Here is a 25,216-nt window from a genome sequence, read left to right as displayed (position 1 = left end):
GGGTATTTGCACGTCGGGGTCCTGGCATGTTGGGGTACTGTCAAATAGGAAACCATCTAAATTGTAAACGTTTTTGCCCGGCTTTGTGTTTTTAAAGTTTCATGGAAAGGCCAAAAACGATGCACAATTAACAAAATAAAATCAAAATGGATTGGCACATGGCTATATAGAATACTTTTTTAATATATTCGGCATGCCTGCCAATATTCACACATCTAGCTGAATCATATAATCGGAAAGACTTCATAAAAATGTCTAGAGGGCGCTATTGAGCCATTTATTACAAATTGCACAACAAATCTCTAACTAAAATATTCATGTTCCAGACAGGTCTGGTGTGTGTGCAAAGTTTTGTGAGTTTTCACCCATATTTAGACTCTCAAAAAAAGCTTTTTCCTTCACAAACAATGCATGGCTACAGCAAAGGCGTGTGACAAAATAAAAAAATTCAATAACTTTTCATCTTAAATATCTTAAGATGAAACACGCCAAAGAATGAAGACGATCTGATAAGTTCTGTTGAAAATATGACCCCTATAAAAGGCCCCAAAAAATGGCTACAAATACCAAAGTAAATCAAAATGGCAGACTTCCTTTTTGATTCAGCATATGGCTTTAGAAACCTTTTTGTAAGTCTTAGGCTGATAGGTATCCCAATTTTTACAAATCTAGCTGAATCATAAAACACAAAACATTTGCAAAAGCTTCATAAAAATGTCGAGAGGGCGCTATTGAACCATTTATTGCAAATTGAATAAGAAATCTCTAAAATATTCATGCTGATGACAAGCCTGATGTGTGTGTAAAGTTTCATGAGTTTTTGCACATGTTTAGACCAAAAAAAAAAGCAGCATTTTACTTGGCAAACAATGCATCGCCATGACAACGGCGTGCGACAAAATAAATAACTTTCGATAACTTTGCATCTTAAACATCTTAAGATGAAGCACACCAAGTTTAAAGACAGTCGGATAAATTTTGTAGGAGGAGTTCGTTAAAATATGACCCCTAAAAAAGGCCACAAAAAATGGCTACAAATCCTAACGTAAATCAAAATGGTGGACTTCCTGATTGGTTTAGCATATGGCTCCAACAGACTTTTTTTGTACATCCTGAGCTCTTATGTTTGCCTGCAAATTATCATAGCTTTAGGTGAAACGTACAACCGGGAATGCTTTGTCTGTTTAATCAAAACGCAAAATATGGTGTGCAATTCGATGCATTGCTATGTCAACAGCGTGTGACAAAATAAAAAAACTTTCGATTACTTTGCATCTTAAACATCTTAAGATGAAACATACCAAGTTTGAAGACAGTCGGATAAATTTTGTAGGAGGGGTTCGTTAAAATATGACCCCTGAAAAAGGCCACAAAAAAATGGCAACAAATCCCATCATAAATCAAAATGGCGGACTTCCTGTTTGGTTTAGCACATGGTTCCATGAGACTTTTTTGTACATCGTGGGCTCTTATGTATGCCTGCAAATTATCATAGCGCTAGGTGAAACGTACAACCGGGAATGCTTAGTTAAAGAGGAGTTTTTTAGCTCAAAATGTGATGCCCGGCCCCTGGGGGACTTCCTGTTGCGTTTAGCACATGGCACCAAGAGACATTTTTGTAGATCCTGGGCTGTTACATATGTCTACAATTTTTCGTCACTCTAGCTGCTTCGTACAACTGGGAATGCTTCATTAAGAAGGATTTTTTTCCTTTGCAAAAAGTGCATGCCACGATAACAGCATGTGACGAAATAAAAAACTTTCAATAACTTTTCATTTTCAACATCTTAAGATGAATCACACCAAGTTTGAAGATGATCGGATAAACTCTGTAGGAGGAGTTTGTTAAAATATGACCCCTATGAAATGGCCAAAAAAAATGGCAACACATTCCAAAGTAAATCAAAATGGCGGACGTCCTGTTAGGTTTAGCATATGGTTCAAAAAGAGTTTTTTGTAAATCGAGGGCTGTTATATACCTCTACAAATTTTGGTAACTCTAGGTGAAACGTACAGCCGGGTATGCTTTGTTAAAGAGGAGTTTTTTTTAGCTCAAAATGTGATGCCCGGCCCCTGGGGGACTTCCTGTTGGGTTTAGCACAGGGCACCAGGAGACTTTTTTGTACATCTTGGGCTGTTACATATGTCTACAAATTTTCGTAGCTCTAGCTGCTTCGTACAACTGGCAATGCTTCTTTAAGGATATTTTTTTTCCTTTGCAAACAGTGCATGCCATGACAACAGCGTGCGACGAAATACAAAGCTTTCAATAACTTTTCATCTTCAACATCTTAAGATGAATCACACCAAGTTTGAAGATGATCGGATAAACACTGTAGGAGGAGTTCGTTAAAATAAGACTCCAATGAAATGGCCAAAAAAATGGCAACACGTTCCAAAATAAATCAAAATGGTGGACTTCCTGTTAGGTTTAGCATATGGTTCAAAAAGAGTTTTTTGTAGGTCATAGCCTGTTACATATGTGTACCAATTTTCGTAGCTCTAGATTAAACGTACAACCGGCAATGCCTCGTGAAGTAAGAATTTTTAAACTCTAAATTTGATGCGCCGCCGCCGTCATATAGTATATCAAAAACTTTTCATTTTTCACAATGATGTTGTCCCAGGTGTTGAGATGGTACATCACAAGTTTGAAGTCAATCGGGTTAACCGTGTAGGAGAAGCGGGCAAAAGTATGACCCCTGTAAATGTGCAAAAATTGGCAAAAATTGGACATTTAACTCATTCACTGCCTTTGACAAGTATACTTGTCAATTGTATTTTTTAGAGCGGTGCTAAATGGGGGCGAATCTGAGCATGCTCCACTGTAAATATCAAACTTGGAAACAACTTTACTGATGCCCAACCACCGGTAGATGACATCATTGCCCCATTTTATAGGAAATAAACACAGTTTCAGAGTCCATGGGAGAAATGGCTGTATTTTGGCAAACCTAAATTTTTCTGCTGTCAATTATAAAAGAACGGGACGGGACAAAAAGTAGGGAGTCTATTCTGTTATTTGGTAGATTCGGTTTATATATAATTATTGAATGTAATATCACGTGAGTATTGGAAATGTAAACATTTTCTATAATGACTGGCAGTGAATGAGTTAAATACTCATACCTCACTTTCTGTCTATTTTAGGGTACACACTTCAAAGAGGTTTTTGTTCATTGGGATGTGCTACAGGTGCCACACAATTTTCATAGCCGTCGGACAATCGTAGCGGGACAGGGATCCGTTTAACCTATGTAGGGGGCGCTAAGGAGCCATTTTTCTGTTATCATGTATGGCGACTTTAAAATATCAAATTTTTCGCCAGGCCTGATGTGCGTGTAAAGTTTGGTGAGTTTTCGGTCACGTTTAGTGTCTCAAAAATGCGATTGTTTGCGGAGAAGAATAATAATAAGAATAATAATAAGAAGAATTCCTACAAAAACAATAGGGCCTCGCAGCGGCACCGCCGCCGCCGCTGCTCGGGCCCTAATAAGAAGAATTCCTACAAAAACAATAGGGCCTCGCAGCGGCACCGCCGCCGCCGCTGCTCGGGCCCTAATAAGAATTCCTTCAGGAACAATAGGGACCTCGCAGCGGTCGCTGCTCGGGCCCTAATAAGAAGAATTCCTGCAAAAACAATAGGGCCTCGCAGCGGCACCGCCGCCGCCGCTGCTCGGGCCCTAATAAAAATAATAATAATAATAATAATAATAATAATTTTTACAAAAACAATAGGGACCTCGCAGCGGTCGCTGCTCGGGCCCTAATAACCCTACTGCCATATTACAAATGAATTGGTTTATATACTGTAGCATTTTTCTAAATATGCAAAAGCACAAATAAATTATTTGTACAATTTTTAGGACTAAACACAATTTCTCTTCATAACATTATGTGGCCCTTGCGTCCTTCTGATTTTCTGTATGTGGCCCTCAAATGAAAAAGTTTGGACACCCCTGTTCTCGATGCATTATTATGAACAGTTTCTTTCTATCACAAGGTGTGTCCATGGCCCCTACTGCACAGCTGGCAGACAAAAGAAAATCCCACAAAAGGAGAAGATTGATGAGCTTACCAAGGAGAGAGGCTATCTCAAAGAACAGTTGACATCAGGAAAGTCTTTCTACACACAATATGGTACAGTTGGGTCTCATGCATGTGTCTGTTTGTGCTGTTAGCCTAATATTTGCTTGCTGATGAGCTGCTCATATATTAGCTTTTTTGGAGAAGGGAAACATCAAAAAACCTGCAGGACTCTGGCCCTCAAGGACCGATTTTGCCCGCTCGTGATATACACATGCGCACACACACCCACGCACACATTTATCTGCTGCCAAAAATTTTGAGTTTTCTTTATGTCACAGGTGGCACGATCCGGTCTTGGAGGACCGCAGTCCTGCAGGTTTTGGATATGTCCCTTTTTCAACACAGCTGATTCGTCAACAAGTTCTGCAGAAGCCTGATAATGAGCCTGTTAATTGGAATCAGCTGCACTTCGAGTCGGGAAATCTATAAAACCTGCTGGACTCTGACCCTCGAGGGCCGCAGTTTGCCACAATATTTTCTAGTTTTTTGTTTTGTTTTGTTTTTTTATTGAAATTTCTTATTTTATTTACATCAACTAATTTCATTTGTAACTTCCTCTGTTGGTGTTGTTAATATAAATAAATAAAGAATGCAATATATTCTATATCCCCGTGTTGTGACTTCCCTTTGTCTTCTAACAGATTTTTATGAGTTGGTATTGAGGTATTGTTAGCTTTTAAATCTCTTTTATAAATGTTTTACAGCGCATAGATAGTGCTCACTTTAGATGAGCTCACAAAAAATACTTTATTAATGAACGGTAAATGATTTGTAACTACTTCAATTGATGAATAATGTGTTAAGTGTTTTTAGAACATCTATTGGAAAATAAATGTGTAATTTTTTTTATAAAACATCTATTAACACACTAATCGTGACATTACAAGTATATCAAAATAGTTAGTTAATCATTTAAATACACTTTCTAAATGATCTTAAAACACTATTGACTAAATAGCTGCTTAGTAAATGATGCAATACATAATCTAGAAATGCTGAATCCATCATTTATAAAGTATAAAAATGCAGTCATTAAGCATCTTATAGATGAGCTTATTTAGCGATGGGTAAAACATTTATGACTGTGTTTAATTACATACTAATGATTATTCATTTCAGAAACATGCTTTATAAATGATTAACTCACTTTTAACTAATGCTTAACAGATGCTTAATAGTGTGTACTCATTATAAAGTGTTACCAAAGAAAAGAAGAAAAGTTTGATTAAGGACTGGGTATTTTTTGTTTATTTTTTTAATTTATTTTATTATTTTTCTCGTATGGATGTAAAAAAAAAAAAAAAAAGTTTATATTTTTGGTTATGGATTTTTTATTTATTTTTATTTTTTTTATATCAACGATGTCCCTGTATTAAGGATCAAAATTTAAGACACACTTGTAGGGTTAATTTTGGAAAAAACAATATTACTATGGTTATGGATGAAAGATTGCTTGGAAAATATACACAGCTCCGGCCGGGAGCTCTGGAAATTAGATGTTGGATGCTTAAAAAGATTTTGGGAACTCAATGTTGGAGGAGATCTCCACCAGTAAGGGGGGCCGTTTCATGACACCACCAACAGGGGATAGGGGTTAAATGTTTCAAACCACAAAATACCTTGGAAGTTCAAGTTTGGTTACACAATTATTTTATTTTATTTTTGTTTTTTGTTTAGCGGTTGCCGTTTTACATATTGTGATCTGTGACAATGCCCTGTGATTGGCTGGCAACCAATTCAGGGTGTACCCCGCCTACTGCCCAAAGCCAGCTGAGGAAGGCTCCAGCACCCCCCGCGACCCTTGTGAGGAATAAGCGGTCAAGAAAATGGATGGATGGATCTGTGACAAGTGGAGTATAAGAGGATTTTTCAAATGGAATTATTGCGTAACATAGAGGTATTAGAATGGTGTCATTAAATGTCAATGGTATGAATAACCGAGTAAAAAGGGGAAAAGTTCTGCCAAAATTAAGAAAGGAAGTAACGCAAGTAATTTTCTTGCAAGAAACGCACCTTACATCGCAAAAAACATGAAAAACTTTTAACAGATATGGGTACACCAACACATTGTATAGCTAACTTAAGCAGTCCAGAGGAGAGGGCTGTCCATATTATTAATAATAATAATAATTTAAAAAAAATCAGTGAAATTTGAAAAAAATCAAAGAAATAAGAGATAGAGAAGGGAGATATGTTGTGGTTAAGGGGAAAATGGAAGGGGAGTTGGTTACCCTTAATCAATGTGTATGCTCCACCAGATATATAAGAGCTTTTTTGAGGAACTTTTCAACATTATAGCTGTGGAAACGGATGGGATTCTGATCTGTGGTGGGGGATTTCAATGTGGTGCTTAATCACGACTTAGAGACAAGTACAAGGAAACATAGAACACATATATCAAAGTATATGAACACACAACTAAAGCAGCTTGGAATGATTGACGTGTGGAGGGATGTGCATAACCAACATAGAGACTATACACACTACTCACACCCACATGCAAGCTATGTTAGAATAGACTTTTTTATTTATTTATTTATTTTTTATTTTTTTATGAAGACAGGGGATAAACACAGAAAAAAAGAGTGTCAGATTGGTGTCGCGGATGTTTCAGACCATTGTGCTGTATATCTAACGGTGGACCTTACTAGTAAGAGGAAGGACACGGCTTGGAGGTTAAATGCAGGTCTATTGAATGATAAAGAATCGGTGAAAGAAATAAAGGGAGATATAACTGGATACCAGAGCTGCGAGCAGCTATAAAGGGCCCTCGCCACCCGCGCCACGTTGGGGTACTTGCATGTCGGGGTACTGGCATGTTGGGGTACTATTTCATAGAACAAGAACCATCTAAATTGTAAATGTTTTTGCCATGCCTTTTCATTGCAAAGTTTCATGAAAAGGCCAAAAATGATGTACATTTCCCAAAAGAAATGGCAGACTTCCTGTTAGGTTTAGCGTATGGCTTTTGAATACTTTTTGTAGGTATTAGGCTGATAGGTATTGCCTCTCAATATTCACAAATCTAGCTGAATCGGAAATGTTTCATAAAAATGTCTAGGGGGTGCTATTGAACCATTTCTTGCAAATTGCACAACAAATCTTGAAAATATTCATGTTCGTGACAGGTCTGGTGTGTGCGCAGTTTTGTGAGATTTCGCCAATGTTTAGACTCTCAAAAAAGCGGCATTTTTCTTTGTAAACAATGCATCGCTACAACAAAGGCGTGTGACAAAATAAAGGAAATTCGATAACTTTTCATCTTAAACCTCTTAAGATAAAACACGCCAAAGTTGAAGACGATCGGATAAGTTTTGTAGTAGGAGTTTGTTAAAATATGACCCCTATAAAAGGCCCCCAAAAATGGCTACAAATACCAAAGTAAATCAAAATGGTGGACTTCCTCTTTGGTTTAGCATATGGCTACAGAATACAAGACGGGTCTTAGGCTGATAGCTATTCCAATTTTCACAAATCTATCTGAATCATACAATCGGAAAAGCTTAATAAAAATGTCTAGAGGGCGCTACTGAGCCATTTATTGCAAATTACAAAAAAAATCTCAAAAATATTCATTTTTATGACAGGACTGATGTGTGTACAAAGTTTCATGAGTTTTCGCACGTTTAGACAAAAGCATTCTACTCGGCAAACAATGCATTGCTATGGCAACGGTGTGCAACAAAATAAAGGACTTTCGATAACTTTAAATTGCATGCAGCGGTCGCTGCTCGGGCCCTAATAAAGAAGAAAATGATAATGGGGAAGTGAACCCAATTATTTTATGGGATGCTCTGAAAGGGTTAATAAGAGGAAAATTAATAGCACGAACGGCATGGCTTAAAAGGACTAAACAAGAAAGGTATCAAAACTTAACTAGACAACTCAAACAATTACAAAATCAGCATAAAAATACAAATAAATCTGAAGTACTTGAAAAGGTGAATGAAACTAGAAGATAGAAAAGATTATCAGAAGTGGAAAAAAGAGCAAGGTATGTTAAGCAGGGCGGCACCGTGGATGACTGGTTAGCACGTCCGCCTCCCAGTACTGAGGATGCAAGTTCAAGTCCAGACTCCAGTCTTCCTGGGCAGAGATTGTATGTTCTCCCTGTGCATGCGTGGGTCATCTCCAGGTACTCCAGTCTCCTCCCACATTCACAAAGACAAATTGTTCGAAATCCGAAACAATTATTCCCATTCTAATTAATGTTAATAATTTTAATCCGTTCCAAGTCTAAAAAAAAAAAATATACTTTTTCCAAGTTTTTTTTTTATTTTTATTTTTTTTTACTATTTTAACACCATAAACTGCACTGTATACTGTTTATCATAAATAGAAATGGGTAGAAATAGACACTGTTTTATTTTAACTCTTTAAATCCCACGCATTTTCTGACAAGGTAACTCCAGAATCCCACCAGATTTCGCATATTTTCACCCATTTTCAATGCTTATTAGAATATTGTGTGCTATAACTAAATAGACATGGTGGGTGTCGTTTGAAAGATTGGGTTCTCCTCTTTCATTAGAAAAAAAAAAAAGTATGATTGTACCTTGTTTTTTTTTTGTTCTTCCAAGAGCTCAGAATTGTTCATTCGGTAGTCTTACCGATTCAACGTCTTATCATCATTGCTCTTTTTTTTTTTTGTGTGTGTGTGTGTGTATGTGTGCGTGCGTTTGCGTGCGTTTGCGTGTATGCGTTTGCGTGTGTGCGTTTGCGTGTGTGCGTGCGCGTGCGTGTGCGTGCAAATACGTATAAATTTACTCATTAATTCACCTAAAACCTTATAAATATCCCATTACCCTTCGCCTTAACCAGGTACTTCAGAATCTTGCCAGAGTCGTGAGGTTCAAATGGTCAGGAGACCAGAGAAAAGGTCAGAAAAAATAAAGAGAAAAGAAAGATAAATCAAAGTGAAATCCAGCACCGACCAAACACTTCCTGCCTTCCCCATGGTTACAAAATCAAAGTCTTACGCCAACCCCGGAAGCCTCTAAATTCCAGCAAATTAGCGAGATCTCAAGAGACCAGAGGAAAAACCAATGAGAGGAAGGAGGGAAGGATCGATAAGGTAGAGTGAGATCCATAGAAGGCAGTACATCCAATCCATCAAAGTGAAATCCAGCACCAACCAAACCCCTCCTGCGTGGTTACAAAACCAGAGTCTTATGCCAACCCCAGAAACCTCAAACTTCCAATAAATTGAGATCTCAAGTGACCAGAGGAAAAACTAAAGAGAGGAAGGAGGGAAGGATAGATAAAGCAAAGTGAGATCCACAGACACCAGCACCCACTGATTCAAGGGGCTGTGGGAGGGAGAGGCAACTTCTGTTTGAGTTTCAGTAGATGCTGGCGCGATGGATCTGGCATGCATAAGGACCACCACCAAAGAAAGAAGCCGTCAACCGCGGTCCAGCAAAGCGAGCTAAGCCCCCCCCCCCGGAATCCCCAGGCCGCGGCAGCACCAAGGCCACCCCCAAGCCACCCGAGCGGACACCGGTCGGCGAGCCGACCCAGACGCCCGGAACACCCCCGCCCCAGCCCCGGCCCACACCCTCGAGCACAAGGCCGCAGAACGAGGCCCGGCGGGCCCCCACAGCCCCCCACGACCCCCCCGCACCCCACCCAAACCCGCCACCCACCACGACCCAGGCCCCGCCACCCCCGGCCCCCAAACCCCCGAACACACCCCGACCCCCAACACCCAACCCCCCCATACCTCCACCCCCCCCCCCCCCAAAACAAGCCGCCTCCCCCCCCGACGACCACCAACCCCCCCGCGAACCCTTACACCGTGAATGTGGCCCCACCCAGTGTATATACAAGTGTGTGCGTGTGGTGCATTAAAATTGGGAGCAGAGTGAGTCGGAGGAGAGGGAAAAAATTTCCCCTACTCCGATACACCCGCATCCCCCCAAAAGAATGAATATGTATATGTGTGGTGCATTAAAAAAGGAAATGGAGGGACAAAGTGGTGGGGCAGGGACACAGATGGGGGGGGACCACAGCGCTGCCAGGCACTGCAGTCCATCCCCCCTGATGGCTCCCCGCCCCAACTCACCCCTCCCCTTGGACATGAAGTGCATTAAAATTGGAGGGGAGTTGAAGGGTGAAGACGGTGTTTCCACCCTTCCCCACCCCACCAAGAAATGTGTTGTGTGCCCTATGTGTATATTTACAAAGTGTATAGTGCAAAACTAGTGAAGTGAGTAAGAGGAGCGACCAGCGAGGCCTCACCCAACCCGGCGGGTGAAGGTGGCACGCCCGCCCCCCAGCCGTTATAAAAGATTTTTCCCGATTCCGTTGAAGTTGATTTGCCAGAAATTTACCTGATTTATTATTATGTTCAAAATTATTATATCTCAACTGTTGTATTATAAACTGTCTTTTTAGATAACATGTTATCTAACTGTATTTTTATATTCTGTAGTTCTGTCCATATTTGATTATTTGGGTTTAATGCATATTCATCCGTTAGTTGTTTAATTTTATCTTCCAGGTATTTTTCAAATTTTTGATCCTGTTTCTTTTTAGAAGTTGAATATGATATAATTTTCCCTCTAATTACCGCTTCCCAGAGAAGAGATGGAGATATATTTGGAGAGTCATTTATTTCCAAAAAATCTGCCCATTCCCTTACTAATAATTTTATCAAACTCTACGTCTTTCAGTAATGAGATGTTAAAACGCCATATCGGGGGTAGTTTAAAGGTAGAGTCAATTTGTAGAGTGAGGGAGACTGGTGCATGATCACTTATAATTATAGAATGTATTTTTATAGCAGTTTTATCAACAATAGAATTATTTGTAAGGAAAAAATAAATTCTTGAGAATGATCGGTGCACCGCAGAGAAGAAAGTAAATTCCTTCTTAGTTGGGTTTTGAAGTCTCCAGCCATCGCTGAGGCCAAAATCCTCCATATATTCATCTATTACTTTAGCGGATCGTAATCGCCTTGTATATATCGTATTATTAGAACGATCTATTAATGGGTTTAAGACCGTGTTAAAATCACCTCCAATAATAATAGTAGAATTTGTTGCTAAATCGAGTAACAGAGAGAAAAATTCATGGAAAAAATCCGGGTCATCATTATTTGGGGCATATAAATTACCAATTGTACATACTTTATTAAATATAGTTACCTGGATAATAATATATCGGCCCTCTAAATCTATTACTATATTATTTAGAGTAAAGAATAAATTCTTATGTATAAGTATAGAGACACCTCTTTGTCTACTATTATAGGAGGCAGAGTAAACTTGACTAAAATTTTTATCTATAAATAATTTTTCTTCTGATTTTTGTAAGTGGGTTTCTTGTAGGAGACAAATATCTGCCTTAAATTTTGAGAGATGGTCTAAAAGTTTTATCCTTTTTGCCTGGGAGCGAGCGCCACACACATTCCAGGAGACCAGAACTAATTTCTGCATACAAGCAATATACTCAGTCTTATGTATACATCTATATGAGCTGCTTATTAATATTAACATATTGTAGGATAGCAAAAGAGTAATTAGGCAATTTATATAATTTATATAAAGAGAGAGATAACAAGTAGATAAGTATAATAGTGAAGAAACGAGGGGGGAAGTGAGTGTGAAGGAAATCTGTGGGGGATTCAACATAACAATACACCAGTAAATAGTGACCTAAGCGAGATTATTATTTTAATTATTATTGTTTTTTTATTTTTTAAGAATATATTATTATTATTATTATTATTATTATTATATAGCCTATACATGATATACATTCATATTCTCAGTTTCGTAACCCATTATCCATACATATACATACACATATACATATATACACATATACATACACATACATATACATATCAAATAATCACACAATACTCGGCTCTACCAATTATCAGTTAGAACAGCCAAGGGGTCGAGGTTGGGTTTCGGAATAGCTGGCCGTCGATATATAATTTATCAACGACCATCGAAGTCCGTTTACCCTCCTGTCTATTTTGTTTCATTACAGGAAACAGTACTTTTCGCCGCTCGTTTATCTCTCTTGAGAATTGATCATTCATCCCGAAAGATGTCCCTTTGAGCTCCCGTCCTTTACTTTTTACCAATTCTTTATGTTTAAAATGTTCGAACTTAGCAATAATAGGACGGGGCTTATTGCCCTTACGAGCTCCGAGCCGGTGTACACTGTGAAAAGAGATATTATTTACCGTCTCCTGAGGGATCTTTAGCGATAATGTCATGAGTTTTTTTATCTCGCTCTCTGGATTATCTGGGGTATTTTCGGATATACCTGAAAATATTAGATTTTCCCGCATACTACGGGATTGAACATCTAAGACCGTTTCCTTTAGCATTTTATTCTCCTTTTTAATCGTCTCCAACTCGGCTGTGACAGCCACGAGAGAGGAGCGTAGTTCGGAATTATCTCCTTGGAGATCGCTTACCTGTTGGCTAACGAATTCCAAACTTGCCTTTAATTCTTTGACGTCCTCGCGGATAAGACAGAGGACGTCAAGTTTTTTATTTATGGAATCCAGCATACTCACCGATACGTCAGCGGTTACTAAATCATCCGTATCTGTTGACGAGTCATTTTTCCTTTTTTTCGAAGGATTATCAGGACTAGCCACCAGATCATCCATCGCGCAGCTATAAAAATAATCGTCAATAAAGCGTTCGAGGTCATCCACACTGGATAATATTTCCGATCTTTCTTAGAAAAGAAAAAAAATCGAATTTATCTAGTCATTAAATTCGGGTTTAATTAGAAATATAAAGCTAATTCTATTTTAGCAGCAGGGCGCCACCATGTTAGATTTTCCCAGTCTCGCTACCGGTCTCGCGATAGTCACAGCATCTCGCGATAGCCCTCTCTCGCGATAGCCCAGGATGTAATTCCAATTCCTGTGTCAAACCTTATTCTGTTCTTTAGTAATCATCATTTGAAAATGGCTTGATTTGACATGATTCAAGAATCTCGGGCAAAATCAGGAGAAATTAAGCTTTTTGTGAAATGATGCATTTTCTGCAAAACAGTGACTTTTACAGTAATACTTTTTGGGTTTAGTGACGACATCTCAAATATCTCAACAGTCCTTGCCTTCCATAAAACATGGGAAAAAATATGAAAATGTGTTTTTGATAGCAAAATAAGGATTTATTTACATATCTGATAGCGTGTGTAAACAGCAATACTTTCACATTTCACAAACTATTTACAAAATGTTGATCATTTACAGGAATGTTTGTGCATGTGTGTGGGCGTGCGTGTGCGTGCTCGTGCGTGTACGTGTGTGCTCGTGCGTATGCGCTATTTACGTACTATACAGGGAAATAACAGCAACATTTTCACATTTGATAAACTATTTATAAATTTGGGGTCATTTACAAAATATGCATGCATGAATGGGTGCATGGGTTTTGTTTTGAAACCGAATAGTGTCTTTTGTGTGATCGCGTGTGAAGCTTTCTTCTGCGTTCAGGGGGACACTGCAAGATGTTCACACGCTTGTGCCTCTGCCAGTGTTGTAGCTGCTTCTGTAAATTACAGAAAAATACTGTAATCAAGATGTAATTTTTATTATTGTTGTAAGGTATTGTGATTTTATTTTTTTTTTACCTCTCGGTCGCACTGCGTGTGACTGCGAAGGGGCCATTTGTGTACGCTGCCCCAACTGTAATCGAATGTTGTGTAACATGCGTTAGTACGAGGTTACAGACATTGCACATACAGTATACAGAAGCATGTCTGTGAATATGCTCATCCATCCAAGTCATTTCATCCCTGTCACATTCAATATACTGAACTAGTACAATTGTGATCACTCTATTTACAGAATGCTAAACGTTAGCTTACCTCCGGGGCTTCCAGGAGCTTTCGGGGATAAATCACTGCTGCTGCTACCTTTGCCACACTTGAATTGATCTGTTCAACTGGCGAAGGCGGCTCGAGTTCGCCAAATTCGTCACGGATTCCTCGTCAGATGACGTGGACTGGTCAGAGATACGACGATGCAAATTTTCACTCCGTGTCTCAGAGAACGCCGGAGGCGGTGGCTTATGAAGTGGGCGCCCGTGACGTTTTTGTCGCTTTTCACACACTCTTATGCAGAATCCGGCTCCTTGATCTTTCTATTCGTCATCTCTTGACCGATCGTGACAAATGCTCTGCTCAAAAGCGTGAGCTTTTGCTTTTAGCGGCCTCCGGTTAGCCGCCGTTAGCACTCGTCTTTTCTCCCCGAGCCACCGGCCCCCACCACTCCGCAACACTCCGCCTTTACTAGGAAATCACATCCTTCTCGTGTAAAGAGACCATCAAGAGGGCACAGTTCGTCACTACAGTGCTTCACGGGCTGAATACTCAGAGGGAAATTGCCCAAGAGTCTCATCCACCCATTCATTAAAAAAAACATAGTTGACGAACTTTCTCGTCTGCGGGTGCCGACTTCTGGGTGTCACGTGACGAACTTTCTCGTCCGCGGATTGTAAAGAGTTAATAGAAGATATCCTATCTAAAATGATGAAAAAAAACAAACAAACAAAATGCACTTACAGTATTTCTTCAATCTTCATACATATGTTCATTGTTTGCAGCTTTTGGTTTAAGTTGTTTGTGTCTAGGGGTGTGTGTGTGAGTGAGAGTGTGTGGTTTCCTAAAGAAAGACAGAAAATAGGCCAATAAGTAAATGTATAAACGTAAGTTAAGGCACTCACATTAATAAACAAAGCAAATTAAATTAGCGCAGTTAAGCTAGCGACATTTAGAACATAATTTCTGGTACGCGCCCTTATTGTGAAACTAAATAGTGACACTTCCGGTTTCGGGCTTAGCAGCGCAACATCAACTTACGAGTGCTATGTGGTAACGTGCGGTTGAGAAAACACCGCCCAAACATTCATAACAAACATTTTAGAAGTAACAAGCTATGGCTGATTCTGGCAAGAAAGTTACAGACAAGAAATAAAGACAACAGGACCCACCAGTCATTGACACACACCACTGGACAAATTAGGATTCGTCTCAGTTACGCAGTTAACAAAGTTGAACATATCAGACTTAAGAAATAGACAGCCTTTTCTACAATCGTTTTTTTCTTCCGAGTAAGTCGCGTTCAGGTACGCTCGGCTTTTTTCACTTTGGTCGAGAGCCGATATTTGGGACGAGTTCTGAAACATAAAATTCTCAAATTTTCTGGTCGAAAACCGATTTGGTCGAGAACTGAAGCGTTCGAAAACAGAGATTTGACTGTATTATAAGACATTATATATATACAACCAGATTCGGCAAGAGAAGAGAATATTAATTTTTTTTTAAATGATCTTGACTTGCCATCGATAGGGGTACAACAGAATGAATTGTTGAAATCAGTTATTATGAAGTAGGAGCTGGAGAATGCAATTAACACAACAAAAAATTCTAAAGTTTCAGGTAGTATTGGTTTCCACTCGGAATTCTACAAGGTGTTTAGGCAGGAGTTAATTCCCCTCTTGTTAGCATCATTTAGATACACAATGAAGGAGAGGGTAACTCCCCCATCCTGGCAGGGATGAATGGCTCTTCCGTCCGGCGGTCTCGGGAAAGGTCGGCGCCACGTCCAAAACATAGAGGGCAACACAACCAAAGCTTCCCAGGTGAGCCGATGATCGGTAGAAGCCAGGAGTTGACAGGGTCCACGGAACGCCACAGCGGAGTACATCCATGCGTTTGTGAAAGAGCAGGGGACGAAGCTTGTTCCAGCGCCCTCTTTAGGAGAGTCTCCGCTTGTATTAGGTTTAAAGAAGAAGTTTAACAACTCAGAATTTAGAAGAAAACTAACAGGGTCCGGGCCGGGATTCGAACTGTAAGCACAATGATTTATTTGACAGAGACATACAAAGAAGACATATATTCTGGCCAGAAGGGAGAAGAAGTCCATAGAACAAAGAGGTGCACTGATTTTTATAACCTTACTAGATCCACGCCCAAACCTTTTCTTAGGGTGTAAAATCTTAAGGTAACTAACGTTATTGGCCACTCCAAAATATGCCCACTCCTACATATTGGCCTAATTATTCATATGAATTTCTTTGGCCACTAGAGTGCACTACAAGATAGGAGTTTAACTTGGTGCAGTACTATTTAGTGACCATTGGTGGCACTGTTACTCCACGCAAATTTAGGCCGTACCCTTTCACCTACTTTTAGAGTTGCCCTCTATTTGAACCACATGTTTTGGCGAGCTCATGTGTAGCAGTCCGGTCGTAAATCTTGCGGACAAGACATTTTTGGGAGGCACACTAACTCTTTCCCCATTGCGCTAATTCGTTGGTCCGATTCGCAACCTTCGACAGGCTACCCGTGGTTAGAACTTGTTAAATCATTTTTTTTCTAAGCTAGTGGGTCAGTGCAAATCATTTTTCCTGAGCCATTGGGTCAGTGCGCTTTGTAATTTTTTTATTCACAGAATGCCTCCAAGGCCAGCCAGATTTAGGAAGATTACGTTTAGATATTTACTACAATGTGGCTAACATAAAATAATTCTCAATTGACAAATGTAGTTCCACAAAAACCTACATATTCCTTTAAATCTGCATAGATGACTAAAATAAGATACATCAGCACTGTTAACAAGAAATAAAGTCGAAACAAGAGGAAAGTCGCCGAACACACTGGTGCACTGTCTGCCATCTTGATCAAATTAAATAAATAAATACGTAAATAAATAAATACAAATGCATCAGTGTTTGCAGGGTCTCTTTGGTCTTGCTTCCTTCTTCCTCCACACACAACTGTGGTCTCTGCTCGCTGAAGAGACAGAAAATAGTTAATTTGAGGTAATTAACTTCAAAGAGGTGCTGGTTTGCTCAACTTTGCAAACAGCCAATCATATTGTGCCCTGCTTAGACATCCCCTCAAAAAAAAAAAAAAGAGAAAAAGAACTCAAAGCGATAGCCAATCCAAGTATCAGAGGTTATTTAAAACTTGACTTTTTAAAACCATGGTAAACTGTCAAACCGGTAATCGTCCCATGCCGTCCGATGCCGCCCCATTGTGGATTAAAAAAATAACAAATCAGCAATCAGTGACCAACATTAATTTTCCTGCATGCAGTACTACCCCCAGTAGTCCAAATTGCTCCCCCACAACCACTTTTTTTTTCCAACAAAAAGCAAAACAATCGACCAAGCAACAGTTCAAAACACAAGTTATGCAAGCTACCACTGTAAACTTTCCTCACACAACTGATTTTGACGTCCACCCAGGCATATTTAAAAATAAATAAATAAATAAATAAAAAATTAAAAAAAAACTACAGTATATACATTTCATCTGTGGCCCTTTGTGGAGATGAAAAGATATCGCCTTCATCCGCTAGGGCCTGGATTTTTGTGTCCTCTTCTTCATTTTGTTCGACGGTTTGTGTCATCTTTCTCCAGTCCTACTTTCGATATTAAGTCCAAATTACATTTTAGATGACATTACTACAGTATTTCTAACCATTTGCAATTTGACCAGTAAACCTCAAACTGTTTTTTTTCCCTACACTCAATACTGCATGTTGCCAAGCAACGAGCAAAAACAGTTTTTCTGGAGACTGCATAAATGTAAGAAAAATATTGTTTTGAATTGATTGTTTGATTAATAGTTGTCATCATAATGGTGTGCAGTACTGTTTGTGGTCTGAAGAAAAACATCAGGTCCTCTTTGTATACTGCTTAAATTCTTACTTTCTCATTAAGTTCACGGGTGGGATGGCGTCAATTTAGAATCTGTAAAAAAAAAAGAAAAAAAATGCTTGTCTTACAGCAATATTGAACGGTGCACATCCCTTAAAAATCATGCTGCAATAACTTGACTGTAAAAGTGACTTTTGCTTCAAACCCCGGCATCCTAATTCCTGATTATGGAAAGCAAACACAGATACAGTGCTCATTTGTGTTTCATGGTAATTTGCAGTGGCAAGTGGAGCAGTCAGTGCTGCTCTGTGGTGAAAGCAGAGGGGCCAAGAATTGGATTAGATAATCAAACAGTGTGGCAATTTAAATAATCTCTGGATCCTCTGGGAGGTGAGACAAAGCTGGAGCCCTTCCGCTTTAATTGTCTGATTTTCCCATCATTATAGTTGAGGGCCTCAGTAATTCAGGTTTATTAAATATTCAGGAGCCACACTGAGGAGGATGACAGAGAGGGAGTCAGGCAAAAGCAGAGAAAAAAATAATAAAATAAAACTAGAGCTACGAGCAGCTATAAAGGGCCCTCGCAGTCCAGGTTACTTTGGGGTACTTGCACGTTGGGGTACTTGCACATTGGAAGCAGAATTTCTTTGAAAATGAATTTCTTTGAAAAACCTTTACATGTGGATTTTTTTTGCCAGGTGTGATGAGTGTGTAAAGCTCAATGGGTTTTGGTGATTGTTAAGATCTGCAAAAATCAGCGTCCTTTTTTATTTTTAGGCAATGAGTTGCCCTGATTATTTGCCCTGGTATTTTTTGTAAAAGTATATATACACATCATCGCTCGTACTCATTGCACAATGTTGCTTTTATTGTCCATAGAGGCTATCAAAAATATCCATCCATCCATCCATCCATTTTCTTGACCGCTTATTCCTTACAAGCTCTGGGCAGTAGGCGAGGGACACCCTGGACTGGTTGCCAGCCAATCGCAGCTATAAAAAATAAATAAAACAAAATAAAAAGTACATATGTTTGGATAGGTCTGATGCCAGTGAACATTTTGAGTGGTGGAAAGTAAAAGAATATTCATAAATGACTTAGTTATCACACTTACAATGAATTTACACATTTTGTACAAAATACCGTATGTGTGGTATTTTTATTTTTTATTTTTATTTTTATGCCTGAAGGTGGCGCTGTTTTTCTAACTGAATGTTGTCATTGCGATACCTTCAGGCCTTGTTTACGGATAATAATAATAATAATAATAATAATTTGAACGAAAAACAATAGAACAACTAGAGCTGCGAGCAGCTATAAAGGGCCCTCGCAACCCGTGCCACGTTGGGGTATTTGCATGTCGGGGTACTGGCATGTTTCATAGGAAACAGTCTAATTTGAAAATGCTTTTGCCATGCTTTGTGTGTGCAAAGTTTCATGGAAAGGCCAAAAGAATTAACAAAATAAAATCAAAATGGTGGACTTTCTGTTTGGCACATGGCTATAGAATACTTTTTGTAGGTATTAGGCTGATAGGTATGCCTCCCAATATTCACACATCTAGCTGTATCATATAATCGGAAATGCTTCATAAAAATGTCTAGAGGGCGCTATTGAGCCATTTATTGCAAATTGCACAACAAATCTCTAAAATATTCATGTTCGTGACAGGTCTGATGTGTGTGCAGTTTTGTGAGTTTTCGCCCATGTTTAGACTCTCAAGAAAGCATTTTTCTTTGCAAAAAAAAAAGAAGCATTTTTCTTTGCAAACAGTGAATTGCGACAGCAAAGGCGTACGACAAAATAAAACATTTCATTAACTTTTAATCTTAACATCTTAATCTTATTTGCCTCTCCAGGAAATTATTTGATATTCAAAAATATATGTATAAATTTTCTCAGCACCTCAATGTATTAGACATTATTGTTATTATTATTACTATTATTATTATTTATTTTTTATTACAATTATAGAGAATGTTTAATGTACAAATGTAGGAAAGAGCCAATTCTATTATAGTCCGTAAATACAGATGAAAGCATTTTCATAGGATCACTGTTTGAGATGGAAAAAATAAGGACTTGTGCTGTTTTATGGGCAATACTTTGATCTGGACCGAAGTATTGGACAAGAAGTGTGAAAGTCAGAAGCTCACAAACTGTGGTGACATTACATTACTGTTAGGTTTACACACCAAAACATATAAGAATTAGAGATAGACCGATATGCTTTTTTCAGGGCCGATACCGATTCCGATTATCGGTAGTCAAGGAGGCAGATAACCGATATTTGAAGCCGATATTCATTTGCAGTAAAAGTTAAAATGTTGGCACCAAATTTTGGAATAATGCAAACCCTAACCGTTCTTTACAATGGATTCTCACACTACACTTTTCATTTTACATCCTTCTATCTGCAATAAGACGTTGGTGACGGGGGGAGTTAAATGTGGGGGCCAATGTGACATTACCTTTTATAGCATTTGGGATACTTGTAGTTTTATTCTATAAATGTTATATTTTTATATTTTGAAGTAATAGGAGGAACCCTGTCATTCAAAATGTGCATCAGCTGTGGCATTACTTATTACTACAGCAAAAAAAAAAAAAAATCCATGAGAAAAACTATTCATCCCTGAACACCATACAGTTCTTGTAGACCTTATTATGATTATTGTTATTGTTACCATATCGACAGTTTTGATAAGCTGAGGATCTTAAATCGAGAACAGCAATATCATGCTACTCCTCTCTACAAGAGAACTGTCAAAAGACACTTCATCATGTAGTTTACTGCCACTTAGGATGCCCCAATCAACGCAGAAAAAGGTAGAGTAAAATAACTTGGCTATAATAATAGTAAGAATAACTTGGTTAAACAGACATTGTTGCGGTGGACCGCTGCCAGTTTCTGCTGTTTAATGTGTTTTACACTTATAGACACGTGTGTGTATATGGGCACACTATTCTCTCACTAGTGTACTGTACTGTATCACTTAATGGCACAGATGTACTTGTCTAAATAATAACTGGGCTGCAACATTGCTAATTCACATTAACAAGCACTGTCTTAGCTGTCCACATGAATAGTTACTAACACACGAGAAAGTTATACAACACACCAAACATGAGCTCATTATTCAAAGTATGATGCACGTAACGGAATTACATCACTGAACATTAATTGCAGCCGACTACGGCCGTAGATGTTACATATTAGTGGCATCCATTGAGAGCATAATGTCCCAAATGACAGCAGACATGACGTGAAAAGAGAGACAAAACGAGCAAATAAGCACACTATACTTTAGTGCACTTCTCTACTAATGCCAAACATACGGAAGAGAACACGTTCGTGTAGTTAAACGGTGTTTGAGACACTTAATTAGGTACGGAGCGGGACTTTAACGAGGTGCACAACGAGCTGTCAATCAAATCGACGTCGAAGCTTAAGGCACACAATGGCAAACCAGTGCGACAAATAAACACAATATAAAGTAACTAAACGCTATTTAGTGTCACTGTGGCATCTCACTGCATAATAACCGCTATGCAACAAGTAGTGGACGTGACCCAGAATGCAATGTGTGCGTCACGAGAGGTAAATATAATGACATTACTCTACTCTTAACATGGAACTAGACAATATAATAATGACAACTGTTAATATTTGGAACCTTTCTAACAAACATTATTTACTTAATTAAGTGAAAATGTGTGTGATTCCCTCCCCGAGTAGTTCAAGTAGCGAATTAGCTACTGGGTGTTAGCCTACATGCTAAGCTGAACACACCACTGTTAGCTAGCGGGGATTCAATGCAAGGCAATGCAGCTCCATTCATATAGTGCATTTAATACACAACATAATTCAATGTGTTTAGCTTATCATGGTGAAACGATCGGCGGAGTCTCTTCTCTTTTAACTTACCTTCGAAGCATGTGTCTGTCGCGTTGTGTCCGTGGGTGCGTGTGTGACCGGCTACTGTGATACAGGCATACACTACTGATTGGTTCTGGCTCTTGCACGGCTAACCAATCAAATGCTGCTATGGGCGTTACATTGCTGGAGTTGGACTCCATAACAGACAGAGACGCTCTGGGCTGCATTCGAAGCGAAAAGACGGAGTTTTAAATGGATCGCTCATATCGGCCGTCAGATTAATAAAACAGACCGATACCGATATGTACCAATATGTCAAATATCGGCCCCGATTATCGGCCCGACCGATTATCGGTCTATCTCTAATAAGAATGACAACACAAGGATGAGAAGACAAGACTTATTTGTTTTTACTAGCAGCGAGGAGAGCAGCGTTGCCAGGTACAAGCTGTCAAAGATGCTCTGGCAATTCTCTTAAGTCTTCTCTTTTTAGACTGTTTGCTGTCTATCCGGTTACAAAAAATAGCGTTGCACTGCTAAGGGGTGGGGAAAGCACAATAGTGCAACGCTGCATTATCTTAAAAGAACATATCTGTCTGCTTGGATGTAAATGTGTTGCAAGTAAGCGTGTGATTATACATTAGCAATGAAAGTTCTCGTTTCCGCTTTTGCCCCAGATGGTGTGACTCATTTTAAACACAGCCACACTGTCTTGTACAGTTCCAAAAAAAAAAAAAGTAGTTCACTTAAAGTTCATATGAGTGTAAAGCATTTTAGCAAATATATAATAACTTAAATCAGGGGTGTCAAACATACACCGGCATTCGGCATTCGGCCCGCAAATGGGTTTAAACCGGCCCGTGAGATGATTTTGTAAAGTATAAAAAAAAATAAAAATTGCAATGTCGGACTATTTAATCAGCCGGCCACAATCAAAACATATAAATTTGTAATTTCACGAGCAGTCCTCAGATGAGCAATGCAACTTGTACGGGGAATCGTCGTCCTGGATGTCATTATTTTACACACAACCTAAACTACGGTTTGTTTATTTAATTTTTTTTTTGTAATCATACACCGACATAAGCGTGTTAAATACGACACAAATTAAATTACTGGTAACAAATAGATATGACAAGAATTAACGTCCTTATGACATCATTAACTCATTCACTCCCAGACATTTTCACAGAAGCAATCCCGTTCGCTCTCGGCTTTTTTACTGGATTTTGACTGATTTTGCAAGGCCCACAGAATATTGTGTTCTATTGTTATAAAAGCATGGAACCTATCAAAAGAAAGATTAAAGTCTCTTCTTTCATCAGGAAAAAAAGTATGATTCTATCTGTTTCCGTTTTGCAGCAATTAGCATTAGAAGAGAGCTAAGTTTAATCAGTTTTCAAAAATCTATTTAAAATTGTAAGTAATTGAGCTTTTTTTTCTACATGGCCCTGGTTGATCTCCTTTGCTGCCACCTGCTGGCCGTTTGTGTAATAACTACCATTTCTGCAACCGTTCTTTGCAGTTGAGAGGCTGCATCAAAGCCTTCTGTATGCTCTAGCATAAAAAAACGTATAAATACGTCTTTGGGACACTTAAAACATTAGAAAAAACGTATTTACACGTAATTGGGAGCAAATGAGTTAACTGCACCACGCAGTGCATTCTGGGAACAATATGTATGCAAAACAGGTCGATTTAACACATCTGGAAAGTATACCAGCGAAGTGTTGCCGTGTTCTATTTGCATTCATGTTATTTTTCGGAACAATATGATTATAGTTGAGCTCCGTAATTTAGGGCTGGTCCACAAATCTGCGTATAAATGACAGCAATTGTTTTTAAGTTATATCCTGTTATTTTACCGATGCGGCCCACTTGATAATATATTTCCTCCCTGAACTAACATGAGTTTGACACCCCTGACTTAGATACACGTTAAACGTAACAATTACGCTATGTTATGTTATACAATGCGATACTATGCTACACTACGTTACATTACATTGCTGCTGTCCAATGTAAAGCATGTATTGAATCTACGGATTTTTAAAAAATATATATATTTTTTGGGGAAAAAAAAACATTATCTTTGGAAGAAATGTGTGCTGTTTTTTCCATCCAAATTGAACTAGGGCAGCATGCTCGAGTATCATGAAATGAAGACAATTCATTGAAATAATTGTAAATTGTATTGTTAAACATTTAAAGTGTTACTTAATTTTGGTAAAAACAAGACAGAACCTAGAGATCTAGATTTATAATGCATGCAAGGGATGCACCGGTGACCATTTTCTATCTCTGATATTTTAAAAAGTCTCAATAGTTCTGTTTGTCTTTGATATAACTTTAACGTTATGACAAAACAATTAAACCAAATGCACAAGACTTTAATATTATTAACGCAACTGAGTATTTCAGCCATACGATCATTGATTTTTATAGAAAGTGGCAATGTGAAACATAGGATGGGTGGGTTACACTTCATTAAATTTGTACAAAGGGCTTCAGGGTGACAGTGTCTGCACATAATCACAAATTAAATCTAATTAAAGCAAACGTCAAGTACAGAATACTATATTCCTAATGAGACATGTAAGCTGACGAATAGAAGTGTTTAATAGCCAAATTTCACACACCATTTACCTCCTTTACATCTCCAGAAAATCAAGAGACACACCCATTTATTTATTTTTTATTATTGTTTGTTTGATGACTCGCGACAACCATATGATCAAATTGCCACATCTGCTGCCGCCATCCTTACCAATCGATGAATCAAAATCTTCTCATACTTGGTTTTATTCCAATTCCCTCTCTGTCATATATATGTTGCTACTTTGCTTTCCATCTCTTCCTCCCTTTCTCCCCCATCCCCCATCTCTGACTGCAGAGCTTGCAGTGGTCAAGCCGCTTGACAGATGCACCACCTGATGAATATCAATCAAGGTTGCTACGGAGACAGAGTCAGGCTCCGCTCTTTTTTATTTCCCCCCTAACCGCGGCCCTCCGACATCTCACACGTGGCTGTTTGTTGAGGTATCATAATTTGTAGTTATTTGCTGCTCCGACGTGTAAATAGATCATTCAGCTCATGCTAGGTGCAAACGGATAAATATGTTCCTTCAACCAATTTATTGGCACTGTTACTAAGGTGTTACTAATTGAGTAGACGATGCAAAGCCTAAGACTGTCTCTGATCCCTCCAAATGATCCAGGCAGACAGGCATAGGACGGAAATCAACACTAATGCATATCACAAAAATAAGCACTGTCAAATCTGGGCTGCTCAAAACAGCCACAACTAGTTTAAAACTCCTTTGTTGATGCATGGTGAAAAATACTGGAATAGCATGCCATTTACTGTATTTACTTACAAATAAAAACAAAGCACAATATTTTTGTATTTATTTATTTATTTATAATGTATTCCTTTTTAAATCCCTCAGCAACATTTCCACTTTTACTAACTGTCAGGAGAGTAGTTTTTTTTCTCTTCTTATAATTGCTCCAATTTAGCTTCCCATACGGCGCGCATACATTTCCTCTTTCGGCAGCCTGCTTGCTCTTCATTACTGCTGCTAAACATGATGCTAAG

The 25,216-nt window shown here is 38.7% G+C and overlaps 1 protein-coding gene across 9 annotated transcripts in view; it reads right to left on the bottom strand.

The window, feature by feature from the left end:
• Positions 1 to 25,216, bottom strand: part of dscama (Down syndrome cell adhesion molecule a) — a 703,869-nt gene that overhangs the window by 477,461 nt on the left and 201,192 nt on the right. For 2 of the 9 annotated variants that reach the window (XM_077504137.1, XM_077504135.1), the window contains exon 2: positions 17,790 to 17,831. The exons of 6 other annotated variants lie outside the window; for them this stretch is intronic. In XM_077504137.1, coding sequence (XP_077360263.1) covers position 17,790 — 1 coding nt within the window. In that variant the 5' untranslated portion in view covers positions 17,791 to 17,831. Of the gene's footprint in view, positions 1 to 14,634; positions 14,732 to 17,789; positions 17,832 to 25,216 lie in introns of those variants that run through there. One more of the 9 variants, XM_077504138.1, reaches the window with a different exon arrangement.

This window comes from Festucalex cinctus, chromosome 18 (genome assembly GCF_051991245.1).
Source record: "Festucalex cinctus isolate MCC-2025b chromosome 18, RoL_Fcin_1.0, whole genome shotgun sequence".
Classification (NCBI taxonomy): domain Eukaryota; kingdom Metazoa; phylum Chordata; class Actinopteri; order Syngnathiformes; family Syngnathidae; genus Festucalex; species Festucalex cinctus.
This window is presented reverse-complemented; position numbering and strand designations above follow the sequence as displayed.